The 24,063-nt window shown below is 33.3% G+C and overlaps 1 protein-coding gene across 1 annotated transcript in view; it reads right to left on the reverse strand.

Moving 5' to 3' along the window:
• The window catches only part of UGGT2 (UDP-glucose glycoprotein glucosyltransferase 2), a 256,148-nt gene that overhangs the window by 162,978 nt on the left and 69,107 nt on the right, over positions 1 to 24,063 (reverse strand). The window contains exons 8-12 of the mRNA XM_036755774.1: positions 18,787 to 18,887; positions 12,224 to 12,323; positions 11,088 to 11,148; positions 9,049 to 9,140; positions 3,511 to 3,661 (exon numbers count right to left, since the gene is read on the reverse strand). Of these exons, the coding sequence (XP_036611669.1) occupies positions 3,511 to 3,661; positions 9,049 to 9,140; positions 11,088 to 11,148; positions 12,224 to 12,323; positions 18,787 to 18,887 (505 nt within the window). The remainder of the gene's footprint in view (positions 1 to 3,510; positions 3,662 to 9,048; positions 9,141 to 11,087; positions 11,149 to 12,223; positions 12,324 to 18,786; positions 18,888 to 24,063) is intronic.

Consider the following 24,063-nt stretch of genomic DNA (forward strand, 5'->3'; position numbering starts at 1 on the left):
ACTCTTCTACCTCAGAATTAGGGTCAGAGTTCACTGCACTTCAGACTTTCTTCTACCATGTTTATATCAGGTTTTGGATCTATTGTTCCTCATGGATCAAGGTGAATAGAGACCAAAGAAATTGCTTCATTATTCACATAAAGTCATTTCTTTCATCCAATCCTATTGCCCCAAGTACCACATTCCTGTAAACTTTACTTTGGCTTAGTGTGACAGCTCTCCTTAGTAATGTAACATGAAATATAACATGAAAATAACCAGTTCACTTTAGGATCATACTACAGTAGATACTTAGCAAACACTGTCAAAACTTGTATAACAGATCCAAAAACCTCTCTGGTTTATGGCTTTCTTATGACAGGCTTTCTGTCCTCTATACCCTTCCTCTCCTCCAGCCTAGAATCTCTATCTTTTCTGGAATCCTCCATATCTAGAAACTTCCATGACCCATGGTACAGTAGGACCTTCACTGACTCAGCACCTCTTCATCTGTCATATCAGAAATGAGAAAATAAAGTCTCTGTGCAGATCTTTTCATATATAAGGACTATAGGGCATTCATCCAATCTGTTCAACAACTGCTGGTATTCAAAAAGAATCAGACCTACTGTGTGACAAAGGTGTAGCTTTGTCATGAAACACCAAGAAGTAGATTTTTTGTGACCTACTCACTCTTACTCTCTAGTTGAATACACTGTTTAATCAGGAATTCATTATTTTCACAAATATCTATTTTACTTTTAGTAAAAATGACATCAATGTGTTCAAATTTATAAAGATTTATTTGAAATCAGATGTGATGCGGTAGAAAGAACACTGGGCCTAAAACCAGGAAAATAATATATAAATTGACATAGGGTCTGAATAACAAACTTATGAATTTTAGACTCTCTAACCCTTAGTCTAAAGGGCTGAATTAAATAAACTCTAAAGTCCCTCCTAGCTCTAAAGTTTATGGTTCTGATAAGAAACTTTAAAAAGTAATGCTTTAGATAGGAAGGATGGGATAGAGTTAGAAATACAATCAGAATTTAATGTTCTTGTTGAAAAAGGATTGTAAAATATAGGAAATATCTATATATCTACATGTTTCTTGTAAATTGTTTATCCAACAGTCTTATCAACTATTTGAAGGCAATGCTTATATTTAATAATTATCATGTACTTACCAACAGTGTTTTACTACAGTATTTGAATAAAACTTTTTCAACTAAATTGAGAATGAGCTTTACTTCTGAAGACCAATTCTATTTGGGAGCCTGAAATACCTTCCACCTTCTCCTACATATATCCAAATTCTACATATCCGTCCAGAAAAAATTTAAATTTTACCTTATTCATAAAACCTTCCCTGACAATCCCCCAACCTTAAAGTGATTGCTTCATCTCTAAAACATCTACGACAATTATTGTGTATATACTTCTAAAATTAATTAATTCAAAAACAAAAAAATGTACTGACTGGTAAAATTCCTCTATTATTTTCAAATTGTTATGTTAATATATTGGTATGATTTAACTTTAATATTTCTATGTCTTATCTTCCCAACTAGATTGCATGTTCTTTGTTTCCCTAAATGCAACTAATATAAGACCTTACCTCCAGTAAGCATTCAATAAACACTTGTTTTTGGTGTTGATTTTTTAGATTGCTCAAATACAGTCTAAAACCTACTGACTACAACTTTGGACCTTGGTTAGAACATATCCAAATCCCAGGAGTAAGATCTATAACCAAATTCTTCTCCCAGAAATCATCTTACTAGAAACTGGACTGGACTTGACAACAAAGTGTTTGAAATAACATAGATTTGAAGAGAAACATTGGTTCAGTATTATAAAGCTTAAAATGCCCACACCTAATGTGATACTGCATCAACATCTAGGGGTAGAAAAGGGGAATTCCATTAATCCTGCCGTTTTGTTCATTGTTAGGATGACCAGAAAAAAAACCAAGGAAGTAAAACAGAGGACAGCAGTAATTATGAAGAAGAGAGCCATTAAGAATATAGAATATGACTACTTACATTATTGTAATCATGGTTTGATATTCCTTGGAAAGGACTGGTAAGGAGAATGATGAGTGAAGAAAAGGATTAAAAGTAGGAAAAAAGAAGTATAAACAGCCAAGACTAGGATTTTATGGAAAAGAGAAATTAAGTAAGAAAAAAACAAATATAAATTTATCAGTCTTTATAAAGTAATGCATTAAATATATCATGATAGTAGAATCTTCTATTTTAAACAAATGCTTCATTCTTAATTTCACCTTCAGTAACTTTAATATGTGAATACTATATTAATGAAAACAGGACATGAAATTATGTTATAAATACTTACATAAATTTTCATTGAAAGATCGAAAAAAAACTTTATAAAACTAGGCCCAAAAGCATATAGTAATTTAATTTTGCATTAATTGAAGGAGAAAAGGTACTTAATTGAATGTTTTGCAATAATAGTAAGTCAGGCAGTTCAATGATTAATGTATTTCTAAATGTTCAGTTTTTTAAAGCCTTAAGAAATCACTAAATTGAAAGACAAATGATTCAACAGATGATATGGCAGCCTTGTAAAATATTTATCCCAACAATAAAGTTGATAATTTTGTTGACAGAAACTTTTTGGTTATGTTCTAGCTTCAAGCAACCTATTAAGTAATAGCGTTCGTCTGTTAATATTTTGTCAGTCACTTAGTGATCTTTTGAATCAAAAATGTGCCAAAAACACAAGCCCACACTCTGAAGCCAAGACTTCAGGATCTATACTATGACTTATTTCTAATATACATGGTACATTTGAAAATGGACACTCTAAATCTTCATGTTTATCACACTTTCATTTCCATGGTAGCCTTCTTCCAGAAGAAAAGTTGAATCATAAACCTTCAATTAATGATCATAAACTCAATAACACAAGAATTACTGAAATGGTTATTTTTTTTCAGAAAACATTTTTAAAAAGTAATGTAAATGAACTTAAAACTAGATGCCTAGCTCAAAAATGAAATCAGGCCAATGATGGCATATGAGAAATGATGACACAAAATTTACCATACTTTTGAAACTAAGATTATCAAAACCATAATTTCAAGGTTATCCTAGTACCTGAGCTCTTTTTCTTATATCTAGAAATATAGAATGTCTCATCTATTTGCTACTTCTTCATTTCTATAGATGCTGGACTACAGAAGCAAATTTATAAGTAGAGGCCATATGTAAAGCACCACAGAAATATTTGTTTTGTCTTAACATGACAAGAGTGCTGAACAATTTCTTGGTGTTTCCTTCTAATATATATGGGACAAAAGTTCACACTTAAGGAACTCAACAGGACGTATTGCAAAAACAGATATGATATGGCAAAAATGGAAGGCCTCTTACCAGCACTATTTAACCTAATCTTAGCAAATGGCTTATTCACTTAACAGGATTTATGCAATATTAATCTTAAGCAATTTGCAAAAAGTTTTTTGTCTAAAAAGTTAGAATCACATATAGACATACATACCATTATTGAAGTATGTCGAATATCTAATGCATAGCTGTCATCTACATGATGTGTATTTAATTTTAAAAGTTTGCTGAAGTCCTCTTCTTTAATCCCAAGATCATGAAGGCCATTCATCACTTTTCCTTCTAATTTCAGCATATCCAGAATACTTAATATCCAAAGAAAAGAAATAAGTACATATATTATTGTTATATTATTTTAGAAATTGGATCTATGATTCCATTGCTATAGGGAATATCTGGGGAACAAACTGCCAATGCAAATCAAGACCTGCTCTGAAACCTATTATCTTAGCTGCTTGGTCATTGAGAGGTGAATTTGATCTAGCAACAATATGTCAAAAGTAGTACTTGAATCCAGGTCTTCCTAACAACTGTGTCATGTTGCTTTTTATATGCAAATAATATCACCAAAAAGTCTGGTGAAAATCCTTCATAGCAATAAAAATAAGTTTTCAAAAATTTAATAGTACTAAAGTACTAGATTATTCTTACATTTAAGGTTTCCTTTTTAGGGGTTCTGTGCTATCTGATAAAGAACATTATTTGACTCAATCATCATCCTTTATTTTACCAAGACTTCATTTGAAATATAAACAAGATAGTTTCCCCCAAAAGGCTAATTAGAAATTTCATTCATTAAACCATATATGTATATATTATATATGTAGATATATATAATATATACACATATATTGAAGGCATCATTGATGGTGGTAGAAGAAAGTATTAGGCTGAAATTTGAAAATAATATTCAACATCAGACTATGGCTTTATAGTCATATAATTAAATCTTACTGTGCTTATTTGCTCAATCAATCAATCAATAGACATTACCCTTCCTAAGCCTCTGGGCATTGTACTAAGTTCTGGGGACACAAAGAAAGGTAAAAACACAAAAATAGTTCTTGCTCTCCACATATATATTCAAATTAGGGAGACAAAATGCAAATAAATAGGTTTACACAAGATATATACAGAGTATAGTAACTTTAAGAAAGGAAGGTTCAGGTGGTTGGGGGAACCAGGAATGCCTCTTGCAGAAAGGTGATATTTGAGGTGAGTCTTGAAAGAGTCTAGGAATGTTGAGGCAGAAATGACGAAAAAATACCAAGCAAAAACATGGGGACAGGAAATAAGAGAACAAGGAGAATGGTATTGCTGGAATGTAGAGTTTATAGAGGAGAGTAAAATGTGAAAAGACTTGAAAGGGAGGAAGGGCTTAGTCTAGAAAGAGATTTAAGTGCCAAAAAGAGAGCTTTATGTTTTATGATAGAGGCAACAGGGATCTAGTGGGGTTTGTTGAACAAATTTAGACTTATGCTTTAGAAAAGTTATCCTAGCAGATGAAAGGAGAATGGATGGGAATGGGAAGAAATTTGAGGCAGGGAAGCCAATTAGAAAGCTGTTGCAACAGTCTAGGTGATCTATTAACTGAAAAATAAATTTAATAAATGAAGATAAATAATTATCATTTAGGATTCTTTTACAGAAATTATATTCTTACACTAAAAAAATGAAGGTGATATATTTGGCTTATTTCCTATTTTTAGCATACTGATGAAATTAATATCTGGTGATCCAGTCTTTTTTGTTTAGAATTCATCTACAAATCTAAAATAACTTCAATGTGCAGTTACACAACTGCCAAAATTGCTAATGTTGAATTAGAATTCAATTACAATATATATTTGGCATACCTATGAAACTAATATCTGATGATTTAAGATTCAGCTGTGTTTTGAATTCATCTGTAAATCTAATATAATTTCAATGTGTAGCTATGTAACTGCCAAAGCTGTTAAAAGTTCAATTTTTAACAATTCAATTAGAATTAAGTATGTGCTATACACTACCACTGTGGAAGGTATAACAGAGGATGTGGAACAGAGTGACATAGGATGAGTTGCAATAAACCTTTGGAGGGAGGGTTTCTTTTCTTAAAAAGGCAATGACACTATCATTGATGATTAATTTGTCCAAGGAAGTAAGGTTGGAGCTACTGATATACCTTTCTTTTAAGTAGAAGAGCCCAGCACACAAGAAATCAGGGCAGTCAGCAGCTTCTCAGATTTGAAGCATGCTTCCTATCAGACACACCACCACTGTAAATTCAGAGGGAGAAGAGCTTTGCTCAACTGAATCAAATACACTATCCTTGCTGGATATGCATTTCATAAGACTTAAAAAAAAGCAAACCACCCTCCTCTTGTTAAAAGTTACTGTCTCATTTCATTCTAATGAGGGGTAGGTAGTATGGTGGATAAAGTGCTGGCTTTGGGAGTCAGGAAGTCCAGAGTTAAAATCCTGCCTCAGTCACATACTAGCTACATGATCACTGGCAGATAGTGTAAAACTCTCAGCTTTAGTTTCCTTAGCACCCACCTCCCAGGGTTATTGTAAAACTCAGATGAGGCAACCTATATAAAGTACTTTGTAAACCTAAAAGCACTACATAAATGTTATCATTCCCAAACCTGAACTCCTACACAGACCTGAGTCAGGTCAGATATAGAACATCTCCCATTGGTGTAGATTTCAATCCATCCACACTTTCTCCTCTTGGGCAACATTCATCCAAGACCCTAAGCCTTTCCTTAGGTCTTTTCTACATTTTATTTTAATTTAATTTACATTTAAATTACAGAGCTTTTTTACAGCTGTACATCATGGATACTGTTTTGTAAAGGCTTATTGGTTCATTTTTGGTCATTTAAAAAAATACCACAGACTCTTCCCAATATGCTCTCAGTACAAATATTGAACTCCTATTTGTCAAAAGGAGAAATAGTTAAGCAAAACTAACTGACAAAAGGACTGTACCCAACTGAATATGCAACACTCCAATCCCATAATTCCCTATCTTTCTAGTAGAAAGCAGGAAGGTTGTCTTGTTGTCTGCTCTCTGAGACCAAGATTAGTCATTGCATGGTCTGAGTTCAAATACTTTATAGTGTTGTTTTCATTTATGTCATTGTAATTATTCCATTTGTGGTTCAGAGGTTCTGTTTGCTTCATATTGTACCAGTTCTAGAAGTTTTCCCATGCTTCTCTCAATTCCTCACATGTGTTTTTTCTCAGGGCACAATAATATCCATATAACACACACACACACACACACACACACACACACACACACACACACACACACAAACGTAGACCTTTTATCCTTCACTTTCTTGCTCTATGAGTGGCCCACAGCCTTTTCAAGTTGTACCATCATTTAGAAATGCACAGCAGCCTAAGTCCACTCTCCATGTGCATCATCTCTATTGTCCTTTAATTCTCTTGAAACTTTTATTCTTTAGATATTGTGGGGTCCTAAATGTGCAGTAAGACAACATCATCAAGAGAACAGTGGTTTTAAACAATGAATTTTTCAGGTAGCATTTTGAGATGATCTAAAAGTACTGTACAATTTCACAAATGTACCCCAGTCCTCAGTCTTTCCTCCTGTTCAATTCTGGGATCAACTCATTGTTCTTGTGCAGTACCAGGCCCAGGTAAATATTTATTGTATTTTATTTTCATATTTATTTCCAAATATATCCTTCCTCCAAATAGCAAAACTTTCTTAGTAACAAAAATTTTAAAAGAAAAAGAGAAGCTCAGCAAAACTATTCAATACATTGATTGCATCTAAAAGCATATAAAATATTTCATGCCCATTGTACCCTAGGTCAGCAATGAAGGGAGGATCATTTTCTAATAAGATAGTTTGCATTTTCTTCTATTTACTCATTGTTTTGATTTTGTTTGATTTATTCTTGAAGTCTCATAAAGCCATTACCTTCTACTTGACAAATTCTAATTTTTAAGGAATTATTTCTTCAGTAAGTTTTTGTACCTCTTTTCCATTTGGCCAATTCTACTTTTTAAGGAGTTGCTTTCTTCAGTGAATTTTTGTACATCTTTTCCTATTTTTTGTGCTTCCTTTACCAAGCTGTTAACTCTTTTTTTCATGACTCTCTTGCATAACTCTCATATATTTTCCCAATTTTTCTACCTCACATATTTGATTTTTTTTAAAATGCTTTTTGAGCTCTACCAGGAGGACTTTTTGGGCTTGAGACCAATTTATATTTCTCTTTGACCATTTTAATTTCTCGCTGTCAAATGTTTTAACATTTGGTATGATTTTATCAAAATACATGACATTAAAGAAAAGGCATCACCATCTACTTTGCTGATGTACCTAAGGCTTGTAAGACCTTTCCTTTTGATTTGCAGCTGAAACCTTTCATACCCTATTTCACCACATAATCATCACTTCCTGTTGTTGTTGTTGCTGCTGTTGTTTTCCAGTCCAAAAATTGGTTTATAACCTTTCATTGTGTAATTGTGTCATGGTATAATTCTGTTCATCATGCTGCTTAAAAGGTAAACACAGCAGCAATGTATTCACCAGTAACATATAGATATACATTTATCTCTCATGCATTGACAGCAATGAGCCTAGAATTCTCAGCGCACATGCATTGTCAGTATTTTTAATATATATTCACAAGCATTCCATACATTGTAATCTTGTGCCAAAGACAGTTTAGTAATAAATGATGTTTAAGTAATACCAGCATAATTTTTTAAAAAAGCTTCATATAATGGTCACACCCCACCTTCTTTGCAAAAAAAATCGGCATAAAATCTGTGATGATCATGCAGTGAAATACAGTTGGTGTTATTTTCATTAGAATGTGAGCTCCTTGGAAGTAGGGACTTTCTATTTGTATTCCCAGTGCTTGGCACTATGCTTTGCACATAGTAAGTGCTTAACAAATGCTGTTTTCCATTACATTCATATACCACAACTTGTGGAACTCAAAATCTAATAAAAGTGAATGATGAAAACAATCTTTAAATGTGATTGGAAAAAATAAAATACTATTAAGTGGAAAAATGCTGTTTTCATTGCCAGGTATATTGTAGAAAATATTACTATTTAGGTAAAGATTTGACTAGATAGCCTCTGATATCCCTTGCAATTCTGAAATTCTGTCATGTTATATGCCAGAAGTTTCCCTCTCTTCATTCTTTATTTCATAGTTAAACATTTGGGCCCAAGAAAAATAGAAATCAGTGAAAGGGAAAACTAAATTATGTATTTTCTCTCTTGGTTTCCCAGTTCCTTATAATTCCTTCTAACTTCTACTCCTTCTAGGAAGACTTTGTCAGTTTTAGTTTCTAGCAGAGTATTTGGCACATAGGAAGTACTTGATAAATGACTGTGGATTGATTTAAAAATTTTTTTTGCTGATAAAAGCTTCCTAGTTGTTCAGCCAAATATGGAGAAGTTGGTTTACCAAGATTAGAATTTTATTTATCACTGGCCTTTTTGCCTTACAGTGAGGAATAGCTGGGAACACAATTAGATCACCCATATCAAGAACTCTACCTTACCACAATTTTCTTGTTTTGCATAATTCCTTGATTCATGGTTGTGGCTCACTTTCCTTCACCTCACAAGCAATGGTAAAAATATTAAATGCAATACAACTGAATGTGCACATAAATTTTTTATTAGGAATCTGATTCTTACCTAAATGGATCATGAAAGTCCAAGTCAATCTGAAGACCATTTATAAATAGACGAGCATCACCTGGCTCAATTTCAAGTCTATCACGAAGACTCTTAAAATAGAACAAAAACAGATTGAGATGAGACTCAAAATGCAGGCAAACATGACAACTATGCATGATTCGGGGATTTTATTGGTTCACTTATATGACCTAGGTATCCAGGATAGTTCTTGATTTAGAATATTAATGAATGGATATATATGGGTAAAATGCTCTTGTGCCTTTCTTATGCATTACTCCCCACATTATTACTACCAGTAAGCCTAGGATAAAGTGAAGTCAGTAAGGAGGCTTGAGGAGGGAAGAAATGAGAAGTAGTCTTCCTCCTACTCTTACCATACCCAATGAGGGACTCGCCCAGAAAATGCTGTTTAGTCATCTTCCATTATATTGGTAGGTTTAGGCTCTTAAAGCAAAATGTGACAGGGCTAGTTTTAGGTAAAAATTCAGAGATTTGACTCCTATCCCTTTATTTTCTCTGGCCATTTTCTGCCTCCTGACTCCAACATTTCCCTGTTTCCTTAGTGCTTGGTGTCCTCATGGCTTCATTATTTCCTTTCATATTCTTGACCTCCATATGAATTCTGTTATAATTTTGTCATTTATAAAGCACCTGCATAGAAATTCAGTTGGCAGAGAATGAAATATGTAGACTAACTTGAATGGCATTGTCATTTTTATTATATCAATGTAGTCTTGCCATGAATACTGACTAACCCTATACTGTACTAAAGATACTTCTTAAATACCTATGTGTGTCTTGTTTGTTGACTTTGCTACAAAAGGAACATAAGAATATTTATGAAAAGCCTGCTCATCTTAAGTTCTTTGTCAAAATACCAATATACTTTATTGCCTGGATAATTTCTATAAAGGTATTTAATATTTCAACTTTATATGAAGTTTCAAAAAAACAGGTTTAACTTCAGACACTGTGCAGTGAATATTAATTTTAAATACAATTGTATTAGCTTGAACAAAGGTCATAAGATCACAAATTTAGAGTAGAAAGGGATCTTAAACTCCAGATAGTCCAAAATCATTTATAAAAAGGAAAAATATAAGGCCAAAAAGGAAAATTGACTTGCCCATCATCATTCAAGTAGTGTTGCCATTCTGTATTTAGCACTGGTGGATTATGGTGATTATAATGCAGATTTCCGAACTCTGCTTTTTGTTGTTGTTATATCTATGATTTCTTCGGTGTAAGGGACCCAATGAACAGAAACTTCCTTCACTAATGCATATAATAAACATCTGTAACTTATAATCCTAAATAATTGCCTGGGGGCACTGAAAGGTCAACCTGACTTGCTTATGACCACAAAGTTAATATGTGACAGCATCAGGATTTGAACCTACGTCGTCCTGGTTCTGAGGCTTACTTTCTATTTACTACATCATGGTATAATAAGGTATTGAAAAGCTGACAAAATGTAACTGAAGTAGACTTCTAATGATCTAAGATTTCATCAGTCTGAGTACTTCTATGAATGTAGATTGCAGTTTTCTACATCTTAGTGCACGTTTTAAGGAATTACTGTAGTAAAGAAAAAAAATCATTAACTAATACTCAACTTTTTGGTTATGAGTCCCTCCAGATTCAGCTAGGCTGATTCTTCAGACTACAGACATAATCCATCAATGGACCCATGTGCGAAGCCCAGGTTTCACCAATTTCAACAAACCTTTATTAAGCACATCCTACATGCTAGGCATTGTGACAGGTCATCAGGATACAAAGACAAAAAAATGAAACAATCTCTACCCTCAGTGAGCTTATACACTTTGGAGGGAAATAACATGAATACAGATAAGTAAAAATAAATATATACAATTGATTTCTGTGAATTATGAAATAAATTATTTTAATAAATACAGAATAGTAATATCCTCAGATAATTCCATTTTTTGTGATAAACTAAGTACTACAGTATTGGTTTGAAAATCTGAAATTTTAATAATAGAATCTAAATGTATGAAAAAAAGTAGACATACCTTCTGATTTTCCTCTATTTCCATTCGCATTTGTTGGCTTACAGTAGTTCTGGTTAGTGATCTACAAAATAAATACTGTTGTCACAGAATTATTTTTCCTTGGTAGTTTAATGCTAATTAACGTTGAATATGAAGCACAATTTGGGGAAGAAATTGGGAATTCAAACATCCTGATTACTATAATGTCATCTCTATTAAAATGTTACACTTTCTGTAATAAATGTAAGATATAAGCCAATTGACTAATTTTCACTGTTTTTTTTATCAGCCAGAGATTTTGATTATAGAAAGGCATTGGTAGAACAAAGACAATAGTAGATTAATAAAAATTAAAGTGCACCAATTGTAGATATTAAGTATTGTTAGCGTCCTGTCAAAAGTTGTTGCCCCAGAAATATTTGTGTCATAAAGCCATTTTCATTTTAATAGTTGTTTATGTATAGTGAGTTTATATAATGTCACCAGATAATTCAAGGTCACAGAAGCCATTTTCTGCATAGGTGCAAGTGTACAGATTCACTAAGGTATATAATAAAGCAACAATACTGTCTACCAATATTAACAAATGAGCCAAAAAGAATGAAATAGATTATATTTTAACAGACAGAAATATAGTTGCTCCTCAGGGGAGAGTTATTCCTGAGTCAACTGTATGTTGACAATAAAACCACTGACTCAGAGATGAGAATAGAATTAGTAAAAAAATGAGAAAGAAAAATAAAAGTTGAATTTAAGTGGAAACAACTTAACAAAGAACTATTTAAATAAGTAATTGGCAATCAAAAATAGTAAGTAGAAATATCAGAAACTGACTATAATAATAAAGTTTAACCTATGTGAAATGATTTACACTGTGATTTGCAAAGTGATTTCCAGCAAAAAACCAAAAGAGCCCAGAAAGTGGCTGTCATGAACCTGACTTACTTGCTAATGAAACTACTTTAAATAATAGTATACTATCAAGATCTTATTTCTAAACAAAACACCAATATTGAGAATAAAAAAGCACAGTTGCACATGAATTATTCAGACCTAGAACTGATATAATCACAGCGAATTATATCAGATTTTTTTTGTGTGTGAAATAACCTATACAAAAGAGCTCTGGTTAGTCAAAACACATAACTTTACTATACCTGGCCTTCATTGGGAAGTTTTGGGAAATATCTCTCATTAATTTTATGGCTTTATAAACTGGAGCAGACATAATTTGAGAAGCTGCTTGAAAACTAAGATCTGTAAGAAAAAAATTACACTTAATGAATTGAATATCATTTAAGATTTTAAAGATATTTACATGTTATTAAAAGGATTTTAGTCATTAATTTTCCCATACATTTCTTGTAAATTTAAGCTCAGTGAAACTTATTAAAATTAGCATTTTAAAATGTTGCCACTTCGACCTCAAATAAGCTATACATTTTTGTGAGTAACTACAAATGATTGATTCCCTATTTTCTGAGTATATTCAGTGACAATATGCTGACAAATGATAGTTGAATTGAAAGAAAATATATGACAAAATGCATTTTGTTATAGAAAATTAAGCATTTGAAAGGCAAGACTTGATAAAGTGAATAAAATTTTTAAAATTAAGTTAATAAAAGCCAAGCAGGACATTCAATTCAACTGGCAGTCAATCTCTTTCAAGATGCTTCTCTAATTGCATATATGAAATTAAAACAAAATTCTATTCTTACAGAATTCTACTGAAATGCATGAAAGTGACAGTGCCAAACTATAGGTTAAATCCATCTACTACAGTAATTGTCAATAAGTTATTTTGCAATCACGAGAATGTGCTATAAAGACCTACTTCCATTATTCACTAGTTAATAATTTGACCACAAAATGTCACATGCTGTGTTAGAGAACTGGACTTGGAAGCAGAAAGTTAAGCAGTTATGGGGTCTCACTTTGACATTTACTAGCTATCTGACCTTGGGCAAGTCATATAATCTCTTTGAAACTTACACTTCTTCAGCACTATAAGTCTGTGATGGTTTAGCTCTCTTGTTCTGTCAGTGGAGAGTTACCATACTAACAAAATCCCAGGTTCTTGATATAATGACATACACTTATTTTATCATTTTAATGCAGGCAGAATCCAATATTAAACAAATATCTTTATTGTATGTAGTACTATATATTGAAATGTACAATTGAGTACACCAAAGGAATTTTTCAGGTTTCATTATGACAAAAGCACTTTGTTAACCTTAAGCCACTATACAAATCTGAGGAGTTATTTATGCTTTCTAGCGAAACTTTGAAGGTCAAAGATTCAAGGGTGTTTCTTTTGGGGATCTGGTGCTGTTCTATTTAAAAAAAAGTTCTAGCATTCAAACTTTAAACAAATTGCTTGAATATCTCTGTATAACAACTGAGTCACTATCAAGTAACCAGGTCATCTCAGAGAAGGTAATTTAGGTTAACAATCATCGTGGAGATGCAAACTGGCAACTGGCAACTAACAAGTGATAACTGCAGGTTCTGCAGCCCCCAACTATTTGATATTCATAGCTACTGAAAAGGTCTTGGTACTATTAAATGATTCAATATCACAAATAAGACTTAATTAATAAAAATGATACTAAAAGAACATATAGTACCATTTGATTTGCCATTGCTCCCGTAGGACAACTATAACAAACAAAAAGAACCAGAGATCCCATAGAATGACTGGGCCACAACTCTGGATGAATATGTCTTATTCAAAAGAAACATGATTTGTAAAAGAGGTAGAGAGAATAGAGCATTACATATCCAGAAGATGACCTCAAGTAAGGAAATCCAGGAATGAGAGGGGTGGACTCTGAGAGTATTTGAGTGAAGGTCAGTGGTGAGAGAAACAAAAGTAATTTTGTTGTTTAAGCACATGACAGACCACCTGAAGAGGGAGAAGAAATAAACAAAGAGTTTAGAAAATAGATGACAAAACTGCCACAGAGGCATGGTAGAGTAGCAATGGTTGATTACAGTTATCTGGACATTTACTGGTACTGTTTCTTCTTCAAAAGCAGAGCAGCTAACACTGTGACTTCTTGACTTGCCTTAGTGATAATTTCATCCTCCAAAAGGTGGAGGAAGCAATGAAGGAGAATTTTATTCTGGATATGATTCTTACTAAGTTGGAAGTACTAAGACTGGGATAGAAATAATGAAAATTATGGGGTAAGTGACCCACTCCCTCCTAGAGTTTGCAATATAGGAGAAAAAATTGGTCACAGTATGATATGCACTCTGGATTTGGGGAAAGGATATTTCAGAGAGATCAGAAGAAGGATAAGATCCCATAACCTCAAATTCTCTATAGGGAAAGTCTTAGGAGAGATAGGACACGCACAAGAATGAAATTCTGAAGACATAAAGGGAACAATTCCAATGAGGAGAAAAAATGTGATCTGTTTGAAGAGACGAAAGTAGATGCACAAGGAACTCCCAATGCAGATTTAAAAGAAAGGTACAGAATGTGGAAGCATAAGTCAGGTAACAGAAAATGAATATAAATATGGCACAGTATAAAAATAGTGTCAACAGAGCTAGAGCTCATTATGTACTGAGCGTTATGAGAGACTAAAGATAACAAAAAGCATTGGTTGAGTTTTTTTTAAAGCTGTAACAGAAAAAAGGAGAATTAAAGAAGGAATAGGATGATAGTATCTGACAACAGAGAGAAAGTAGAGCTATTTAATTCTTATGTGGTTTACATGCTGTCAAGGAGAATGACTTTTGCCTTGGAAATTACGGGGAAAAAATGACTAACAGGAAGTCTAATGGCACAGTAGATAGAGCATTGGGTCTAGAGTCAGGAAGGCCTGAATTCTAATCCAGCTTTGAACACTAGCTGGTTGTCATTTAACCTCTGCTTGCCTAAGTTTGCTCAATTATAAAACAGAGATAATTATAGCACCTACCTCACAGGGTTGTTGTGAGGATCGAATGAAATAATATTTGTAAAGTATTTAGCAAAGTGTCTGGCAGATAGTAGATGCTTAATAAATACTTGTTCCTTTCCATTCCTTTCCTTTATAATCAAGATGAGAGAGCACATAGTTTCCTCTAATGAACTCAGGTCACTTAGCCCAAATGAAACAAATCCTCAGTTACTGAAAGAAGCGATAAGTAGATGTGATTCCTGGTTCACTGCCAGTGATAATGGAATCATGGAAAAAGATATCACAAGACTGGAGAAGGGCAAATGTTATTTCAATTTTCAAAAAAGGGAAGGTAACAAATCTAACTATAGGCCAGTGAACCTGACTTTGGTTCCTGGGGAAATTACAGAACTGATCATTAAAAAGATGACTGTTGAAGATGTAGAAGAAGGCAGTAGTAATCATAAAAAGCCTGCATGGTTTCTTCAAGAACAAGTCATGCCAGACTAACAACTTCCTTTTTCGACAACTACTAAACTATTTAATGAGGGGAATACTTTAGATATGCTACACCTATATTTTAGCAAAATCTTTGATAAGGAATCTCATTTATTCTTGTGGAGAAGATGGAAAGAGATAGATTAGACAATAATATGATCAGATGGATTCAAAACTAGTTTGATGGCCAGACTCAAAGAACGGTTGTTAACGATTCAATGTCTTAATGATGCATTAAAACAGGTACAGCTTCAAAGTATAGGGAGCTGATAGTTCTACTGTTTCTAGTCTCACACTTTATCTGGAATGTTGTGTTCGATTCAGGGTGACAGTTTAAGAACAACAATCAGCTGGATAATGGCTACAGGACGGCACCTACATTGATAAGCTTGGGAGCGTACAAAACACAGCACCCAGAATGGAGAAGGGTCTTGAGACTAAGTCAAAGGAGGATTAGTTGAAGTAGGGTGTTTTATCCCAGCGAAGCCTCAGGAGAGATATGAGGGCCATATTCAAGTATTTGAAGGGCTGTCATTTGGAAGAGGGATTAAAGTCACTCTGTTAGACCCTGAAGACAGAACCATTGCAATGTAGGCTTGTCAGGAAAAACTTCCAAACAATTAGAACTGTCCAAAAGTGGAATGGGCTACCTCAAGTGGTGATGAGTTCTTTGTCTTTGGAGGTCTACAAACATACCTTGTATTTCCAATTGCTGGATATGCTAAAGTAGGGACTTCTCCTGCACATGGGTTAGACTACATGGGTACTAAAGTACTTTTCGTCTCTCAAATTCTGAGATAGTATGATATTTAGCCTTTTGCACTCTGGTTGTTGACTATCCTCCCTTCCTGGATTTTTTTTTCTCCTCTTTGCAATTTTGTAACACAACATAGCTGAAAAGTACCACCTTCCACAGGCATTTCTTGATTCTCCTACCACAGCTCCCCAAAACTGTTAGTATAATCCTCCTCTCCAGTTACTTTGTATTTAAGGTAGATTTTCCTTATATTTAAGTCTAAACATACCTCATTACAACTGCCACCCACCTAGCTCAGACTTCTAGAACAGAACAAGTCTTACACTACTTTCATGTTTCAGACATTTAAAAATTTGAAGATACACTTTATATCTCAACTCTCTCCTCCATATCCCAGTCTATTCATCTGCAAGTTAATCATCTCCAGTTCATTTAATTGGTCCCCATGCAGGATTACCACATCACCTTCTAGTGTATCAATGTCTTTTTTATAATGGAGAACCCCAACATGAACATAATACCTCAGATATGGTCTGGCTAGAGCAAAGAACAGTAGATCTATAACTTAGCAGTCCTTAATAGTATATCTCCTTTAAATTAGTCTAAAATTTCATTTGCCTTTAAGGGGGGCTACCATATTATGCCACTTACAGTGAAGCCTGCAGTTCACTAAATTCTCCAAATCTTTTTCAGATGAACTGCTGTCTAGCCATGCCTCCCCCAACTGTATTTGTGAAGATATAATATACTGAAGGCATTAATGTGGCTTAAAATCTGAAATGAATTCAAAGTGGTAGATGGTAGATTTTATATTCAAATTCAATAGGTTGGGCACAATCAACTCAATTTTTATTATACTATACAAATGTAATTTCCCAAATATCCAATATAAGAATATTCAAGTTTGACCACGTCATCACTATTCTCTGAATATCTGACAAATAAGTTTTCCAATAGTGTTATCCTTAAGGACAAAAGATTTATGAAAAATTGTTTTAAACACCAATATCATATTAGACATATTTTGTTATCACATTTGAAACTTCTTGTTTTAATGAGATGAATTTGAAAGCAAATTGATACAATGATTTGATTTTCAAAGAAAGAAGTAGCATGCATATTTGTTACTATTACTTTTAAAGGCAATGTATCCTCATTGTTTAAACTTCACAATGCGAGTAAAATTTTTCAATATATTTCAAGCTTCACGAGCATCTATTCTCACCCTTAATATATGATGGCAGATGTGATAAAAGTAATGGATTGTGTGTTAAGATGACACTTCCTCATGACCTACTCCAGTGCCACATTATTAGAAATAGTATAAGGGAAAATCACAATTCTACTATGATTTATAATTCAATCCAAAAGACATTTTAGCAAAAGAATATCTGCCTGCAGGTCATCAGTACAAAAGTTGCATAGAAATCAACTTTTTCACATTTGTTCCCCAATTCTGTTCCATGAGAAAGTTTTTAATAGCTTGTCCTTTCATTTGATGTTTCCGTTAAAAATTTATCAGTGGGATATGGAGGAGTGTGATAAGATCAGAATTTATAAGAGAAGGAAAGCAAGATGTTGCTCTGATTTGTCCTGACCTCATGGTCAAAATATAATGTTATTTCCTTTTTAACTGGGCATTAAAGATGTTTAGAAACATGATTTAAAACTTTGAATGAAATTATTAGATAAACTAACATTCACTTTGAAAAGAGTTAAAAATTTTAAATAACTATTTTTTGCATAATTTTAGTACTTATACATTTTATAAATGCAAACCATGTTGTTTGTTATATGGATAGCAGTAACAATCTAAATTCATGTATAAAATATGACATTAATTGTAACTAGGACCATTAAATACATGAAAATTCATATTCTATACAAAATAATTACAGTTTCATCAGCTTCAGAAATTCCTTACATGAGAATTGCTTCCATCATGAAGATTACAACTGTATATGATTTATTAGGTGAGTCCTCAAGGCTTACTTAAGGCATAAAAAGATTAAATGGCTTGCCCAGGGTCACATAGGTCCTAAGTCAAGGGAATATTTGAACATAGGTCTACCTAGGTCTTGTAATAACAAATAAAAATGTTTATATAATGTTACAGTTTTCGAAGTACCTTTGCACATGAGACCTAGAGCAATCAATTGAGTGGAAAAAGGACTAGATGTGGACTTAGAGAATCTATGGTTAAATCAACTCTTCTACTTCTCTGTGAGTTACCTAATATTTGGGTGCAGTCTCATATAAAAAATGAGGACCTGAGCTAATCTTTAAGGTCTTTTCTTTCTCTAAATCTATAATTCTACATTTTCTCATGTGAGCATCATGACAACTTTGTGACTATAGATAGGATGGGTATAATTTTGTCCATTTTGAAGATGAGGAAATGGATTCAGGTTTTAAATAACTAGTCTAAAATCATATAGTTATTAAGGGTAGAACCAGAACTAGTATCTAGGTCTCCAGGTCTTGGTCCAGTGCTCTTTCCACTGCACCTGCAATAAATGAGTGGGTCCATTATCAAATGTATTTATAATAAGTCTACATACTATACCTTGTAGCTCCCAGACTTTCAAAGGTACCATCTCTTTACTACTTTCGATAAGATGTTTTCGGAACTCTTTCAGATTATCTCTAAGATCTGGATATATTTCTCTGGATTAAAAGATTAATATTAACTATTGTGAACTACCACTTATAAAAATATTTTGAAGTTACTATACATTTGACAATTAATATTGTTCACATAAAATAACAGAATATCCTCTTCATATAAGCTATATTAATTTGCCAATGATCAGTATTGTTTTCTTCTTGCACATGGTTAATGATGTTTTTACCTTACAGTTCACATATCTAAAATATAATTAGATATTCCACAATTCTATGTAACGTGGCCCTAAATCAAAAATATATTTTACTATGCACATGACTAAGTTATAATATTTTTACCATTATTCTTTCCAAATCTGTAGAACAGTGACATTTGAGAAACAAACGAACAGATGGAATATTTTAAAATAGTTTATTTAGCAATCAGTTCAATTTAACAACTAGCACATATGATTAACATTCCTATGAAAAAAGTAAGATTTTTTAAAAAACTAAAATGACAAGTGAATGTACAATCAATTAATCAAGTATTTATTAAATGCCTACTATGTACCAAGTTCTGTGCAAGGCACTGGGGGTACAAGCATAAGGAATGAAATATTTCCTATTAATAATGAGCTTACATTCTAAAGAAGGTAATGAGTATACACACAAACACATTTAAAATACACACACATCATAGACATATACACATATACACAAAGTAGTTTAATACAAGATGTTTTGGGAGGCAAAATTCTAACAGTTGGAGGAATCAGAAAGGCTTCAGGTTTATTATAGTGTCTGTGTTGTATCTTAAAGCAAGAGAGAAACTGTTTGAGATAGGGGCGATGAGGAAGCACACTCACATTCCAGGAATGAAGGATGGCCAGTGAAAGGCACAGACATAGGAGATGGAATGTAATGTGAAAAAAGAGAAAACAAAATTAACTAGACCATAGAACATGGGAGAGGAAGCATTGTCCAATAAAGTTGAAAACACATATAGGAACCATATTGAATAGGGATTGAAAAGCTAAATGGAGGAGTTTATTCCAGAAGAAGCTACTAGAGTTGACTAAATGAGTCACATAATCACATCTGTGCTTAGTAAAAATGACTTTGGTAGCTTGTTTTACTTTTGTAACCTAAGGTAGGGAGAGACTTGAGGTAGGGATACTAATTAGGAGGCTATTTGCAACAATTCTAGGCCAAAGATGATAAGGGCCTGAAAAAAGGTAGTAGCTGTGTGAATGAAGAGAAGGGTAGGATGTGAGAGATGTGAAAGTAGAAATGTTAAGATTTGGAAGCTGATTGGATATGTGGGATGAGGGAAAAAAGAAGTCCAGGATAATGCTGAGATTATGAACCTGAAATACTAGAAGGATAATAGTACTTTGGACATAAATGGTAGAGTTTGGAAGAAGTGGAAAGATAATGAGTTCGGTATTAGACATGTTGAGTTTTATTATTTCTCCAGTTTGAAATGTCCAGTAGACAACTGGTGATACAGAAGTGAACCTGGGGGAGAAACTGGGGCTGGATTGATAAACCTAGGAGTTATCTACAGAAATTATCGTTTAAATTCATGGAAGTTGGTGAAATAACTGAGAGAAGGGAGTAGAGAAGAGGACCTGGGGAGGACAGAATCTCAGAGAATACCTATAGTTAAGGGATATGATATCAATGAGTCAGTAAGGGTAACTGAGGAGATGCAATCAAACAAAATGCAGGAGTATGGCCAAAAGAAAGTAGTGGCATAAAAACCCAGAGAGAAAAAGGTGTCCAAGAAGAGAAAGATAGCTAATGCAGTAAATGAGTTGAGAAATATTAGGATGAAGAAAAGGCCATCAGATTTGGTAATTAAGTGATCACTGGTAAATTTTGAGAGAGTATTTTCAGTTGATTGATGAAGTTAAAAGGCAGAGTATAAAGCGTTGAAGGGTAAGAGGAAAGAGGAAGTAATAGGCAGTAAGATTTTTTAAAGGAGTTTGGCTGAGAAAGAAAGGAGGGAATTGTTTTTTGAGTTGAACTGGCTTTTAGGTTGAGGTCAGAAAAGGAGAAAAGAGGGATAAAGAAATTGGAGGTATCTAAGTGGGAAAAGATTACATTTAGGTAATCATTTAGGTTCTTTTAGGAAAAGATGGAATGATGGCTAATGTTCAGATAAGGAAGGTCATTGTTTCTAATTAGGGAAGCAGATCATTTGTAGGTAATGGGGAGAGGTAGGGTATGACCATCCCCTGTGTGTAGTTGAGCTGGAGTGAAAAAGAAAGCCACAGGACTCATGATGGTTGGGGAAATGCAAGATTAGGGGCTTTGAAGCATCATCTACATGAATATTAAAGTTTCCTAGTACAAAGGAGGACAAGATGGTGACCTAGGTGCTAAACTCCTTAAGAATGGAAGGACAATAATATGGGGGTAGGTATTATATGGTTATCATAGTACACTTGCACACACAAATACAACATATACACATGCAATCAGATTGTTTGGAAACTTCAGGGATGAAGTTAACTGAACTATATTAACTATCTCAGAGTTTAACCATAATCTCTGGCACAATTTGGAACCTAAAGTCTCTTAAATATGGCTTTTCTTGACAGGTGAGTTGTCTATCTGAATATAAAGGCAAGCCATGGATCACCATAAAATACTTTCCCCCAATGTTTTCAGTTGTTAATTGATTAAATTTAAAAACATTACAAATTTTTAAAATATGTAATCACACTATTATCACAGTTTTACAAGTCAGTTCTTCACCAGCTAATTCAGAAGAATAAAATTATTTTTATTTTTATTACAGTATAAGCACTTCTTACTTTTTATGCCTATAATAGCAGTGCAGTATAGTTGATGGTGGGTTTATGGTGTTAGAAATATCTGGGTTCAACTCTAATTTCTAACAGAGAAGTTATAGGGCTTGTCAGAGCTTTTGTTTTGCTTGCATAGCCTTTGAGAATCCAGAGTCATCTCCATGCCACCATAAGTCATCAGAATAGAACTTTAATGATCTATGGATCTAAGATTGAAAGAACCTCAGAAATCATCTAGTCCAACTCCTTCATTATATAGATGAGTAAATTGAGGACCAGGGATATGAAGTGACTTGTCCAAGATCACAGATAGTAAGCATTCACTGACTCCAAAACCAGTGCTTTTTCCACTGTGTAAAAGTTTTTAGAATTTACCATTTTAAAATCTAAAACATGTTCAATTTTTTTGGTAAAGATTTCATATGTATTTGAAAAAATTGTTTCCTACTTTTCCCTTCCCTACATTTTCCAAATCTATAACTTCATTTTTAACTTTTTGTTTGATTTATCAAATGCAGGGGGAAATGTGTTAAGATCTTCCACTATTATTTTTTATTTAAACCTTTTTGCAATTCAGTTATTGATTGCTAAATAATTTTTTTGTAATGCTACTAGGTATAATTTTAGCATTGCCAATGATACTCTTAAACATGATATAATTTGCTTTTTTTCTAAGCCAATTAAAATTCAGCTTTATCAGATGTGATCACTGAAATTCTTTATTTTCTTAAAAATATTTTTTGTGATTAATAGGCTTTAATTTTTCACACCCTTCGCTTAACCTCAGATTCTCTAACAATAAAAGAAGGGAAAGAAAACATGCATAACAAATATGAAAAGCAGGATAAGTTCAAGATTGTCTACATCCAAAAATGTATGTTTTATTCTGCATTTTAAGTCCATTTCCTCTCTGACAGGAAGTGGGTAACAGATTTCATTAATAGGCCTTTGGAACTGTGATTTGTCATTGCAGTGATAAAGGTTCTAACATCATCTAAAGTTATTTTTCTTTATAGTGCTGTTATTGTATAAACTGCTCTCCTAGTTCACCTCACTTCATTCTGTATTGGTTCATATAGGTCTTTGCAGTTTCTTCTAAAACTATTCATTTTGTCATTTTTTAAGGCACAATAATATTCTGTTATATTAATATCCCATTCCTCAATAGGTGGGCACCTCCTTAGTTTCCAGTTTTTTGCTCCTACATGATTTACTGCTTTAGATATTTTTGTATGTATGAATCTTTTTCTTTGTTCTTTGGTCTCTTTGGAGTATACAATAGCATTATCACTGGTGTTAAAGCTATTTATGTCACAATTTAATGACTTTGGGAGTATAGTTCCAAATTGCTTTATAAAATGGCTAGCCCAATTCATAGATCCACCAATAGTACATTAGTGTGTCTGTTTTCCCATCAACTTCTGTCATTTTCCTCTTTTGGTATTTTGCCAATAGAAATTAAGAGTTGCTTTAATTTACATTTTTCTAATTATTAGTGATTTAGAGAATTTAAAAAGGATTGTTGATGGCTTAGATTTCTTTCTTTAAAAACTTGCCCATTCATATCATTTGACAACTTATCCACTGGGAAATGGTCCTTATGCTTTATTTTAGTTCACAATATCTTGTCAAAGTGCAGAGTCCTGGCTCTGGAGTCAGTGGATATGTACAATCTAAGTGATCTTGGACAAGTCACTTATCCTAATGCATCTTAGAAATGAGACCTTTGATAGAGAATCTTGCTGCATAGATTTTTCCCTCCAGGTACCTACATCCTTTCTAATTTTAACTATGTTTTCATGTGAAAACTTTTAAATTTTATATAATCAAAAATGTCCCATTTGTATCTTCTATGATTCTATCCCTTGTTTGTTTGGTTGGTTAGTCTGTAAATATTTATTAAGTGCCTACTATAGGCCAAATATTGTGCTAAATATTAGGGATAAAAATAAAGGCAAAAGATAGTTCCTGATCTCAAGGAGTAATCTAATGGAAGAGACAATATACAGACAACTAAATACAAACAAGATCTATACAAGATAAATTAGAATTAATCAGCAGAGGACAGGTGTTAGAATTAAAGGGGATCAGAAAAGGCTTACTGTAGGAGGTGAGAATTTTACGTGGGACTTGAAGCCAAGGAAGCTAGGAGGCAGAGAAAAGGAGGGGGAGCATTCCAGGCATGAGAGATAGTCCGTGAAAATGCTTGGCCATGAACTCTTCCACTAGTCACAGATAGGTAATGATTTTTCTGGCTTCTCTAATTTACTTGTGATATCATCTTTTATTTCTAAGTCATGTATTTATCTGGCATTTGTCTTGCCACACAGTATAAGATATTAGTCTATACCTACTCTCCACCAGACTGGTTTTCAGTTTTCCTAGTAATTTTCGTCAAATATTAAATCTTTCCCTGAGAT

Source organism: Trichosurus vulpecula, chromosome 4 (genome assembly GCF_011100635.1).
Source record: "Trichosurus vulpecula isolate mTriVul1 chromosome 4, mTriVul1.pri, whole genome shotgun sequence".
In the NCBI taxonomy this organism is placed as follows: Eukaryota; Metazoa; Chordata; class Mammalia; order Diprotodontia; family Phalangeridae; genus Trichosurus; species Trichosurus vulpecula.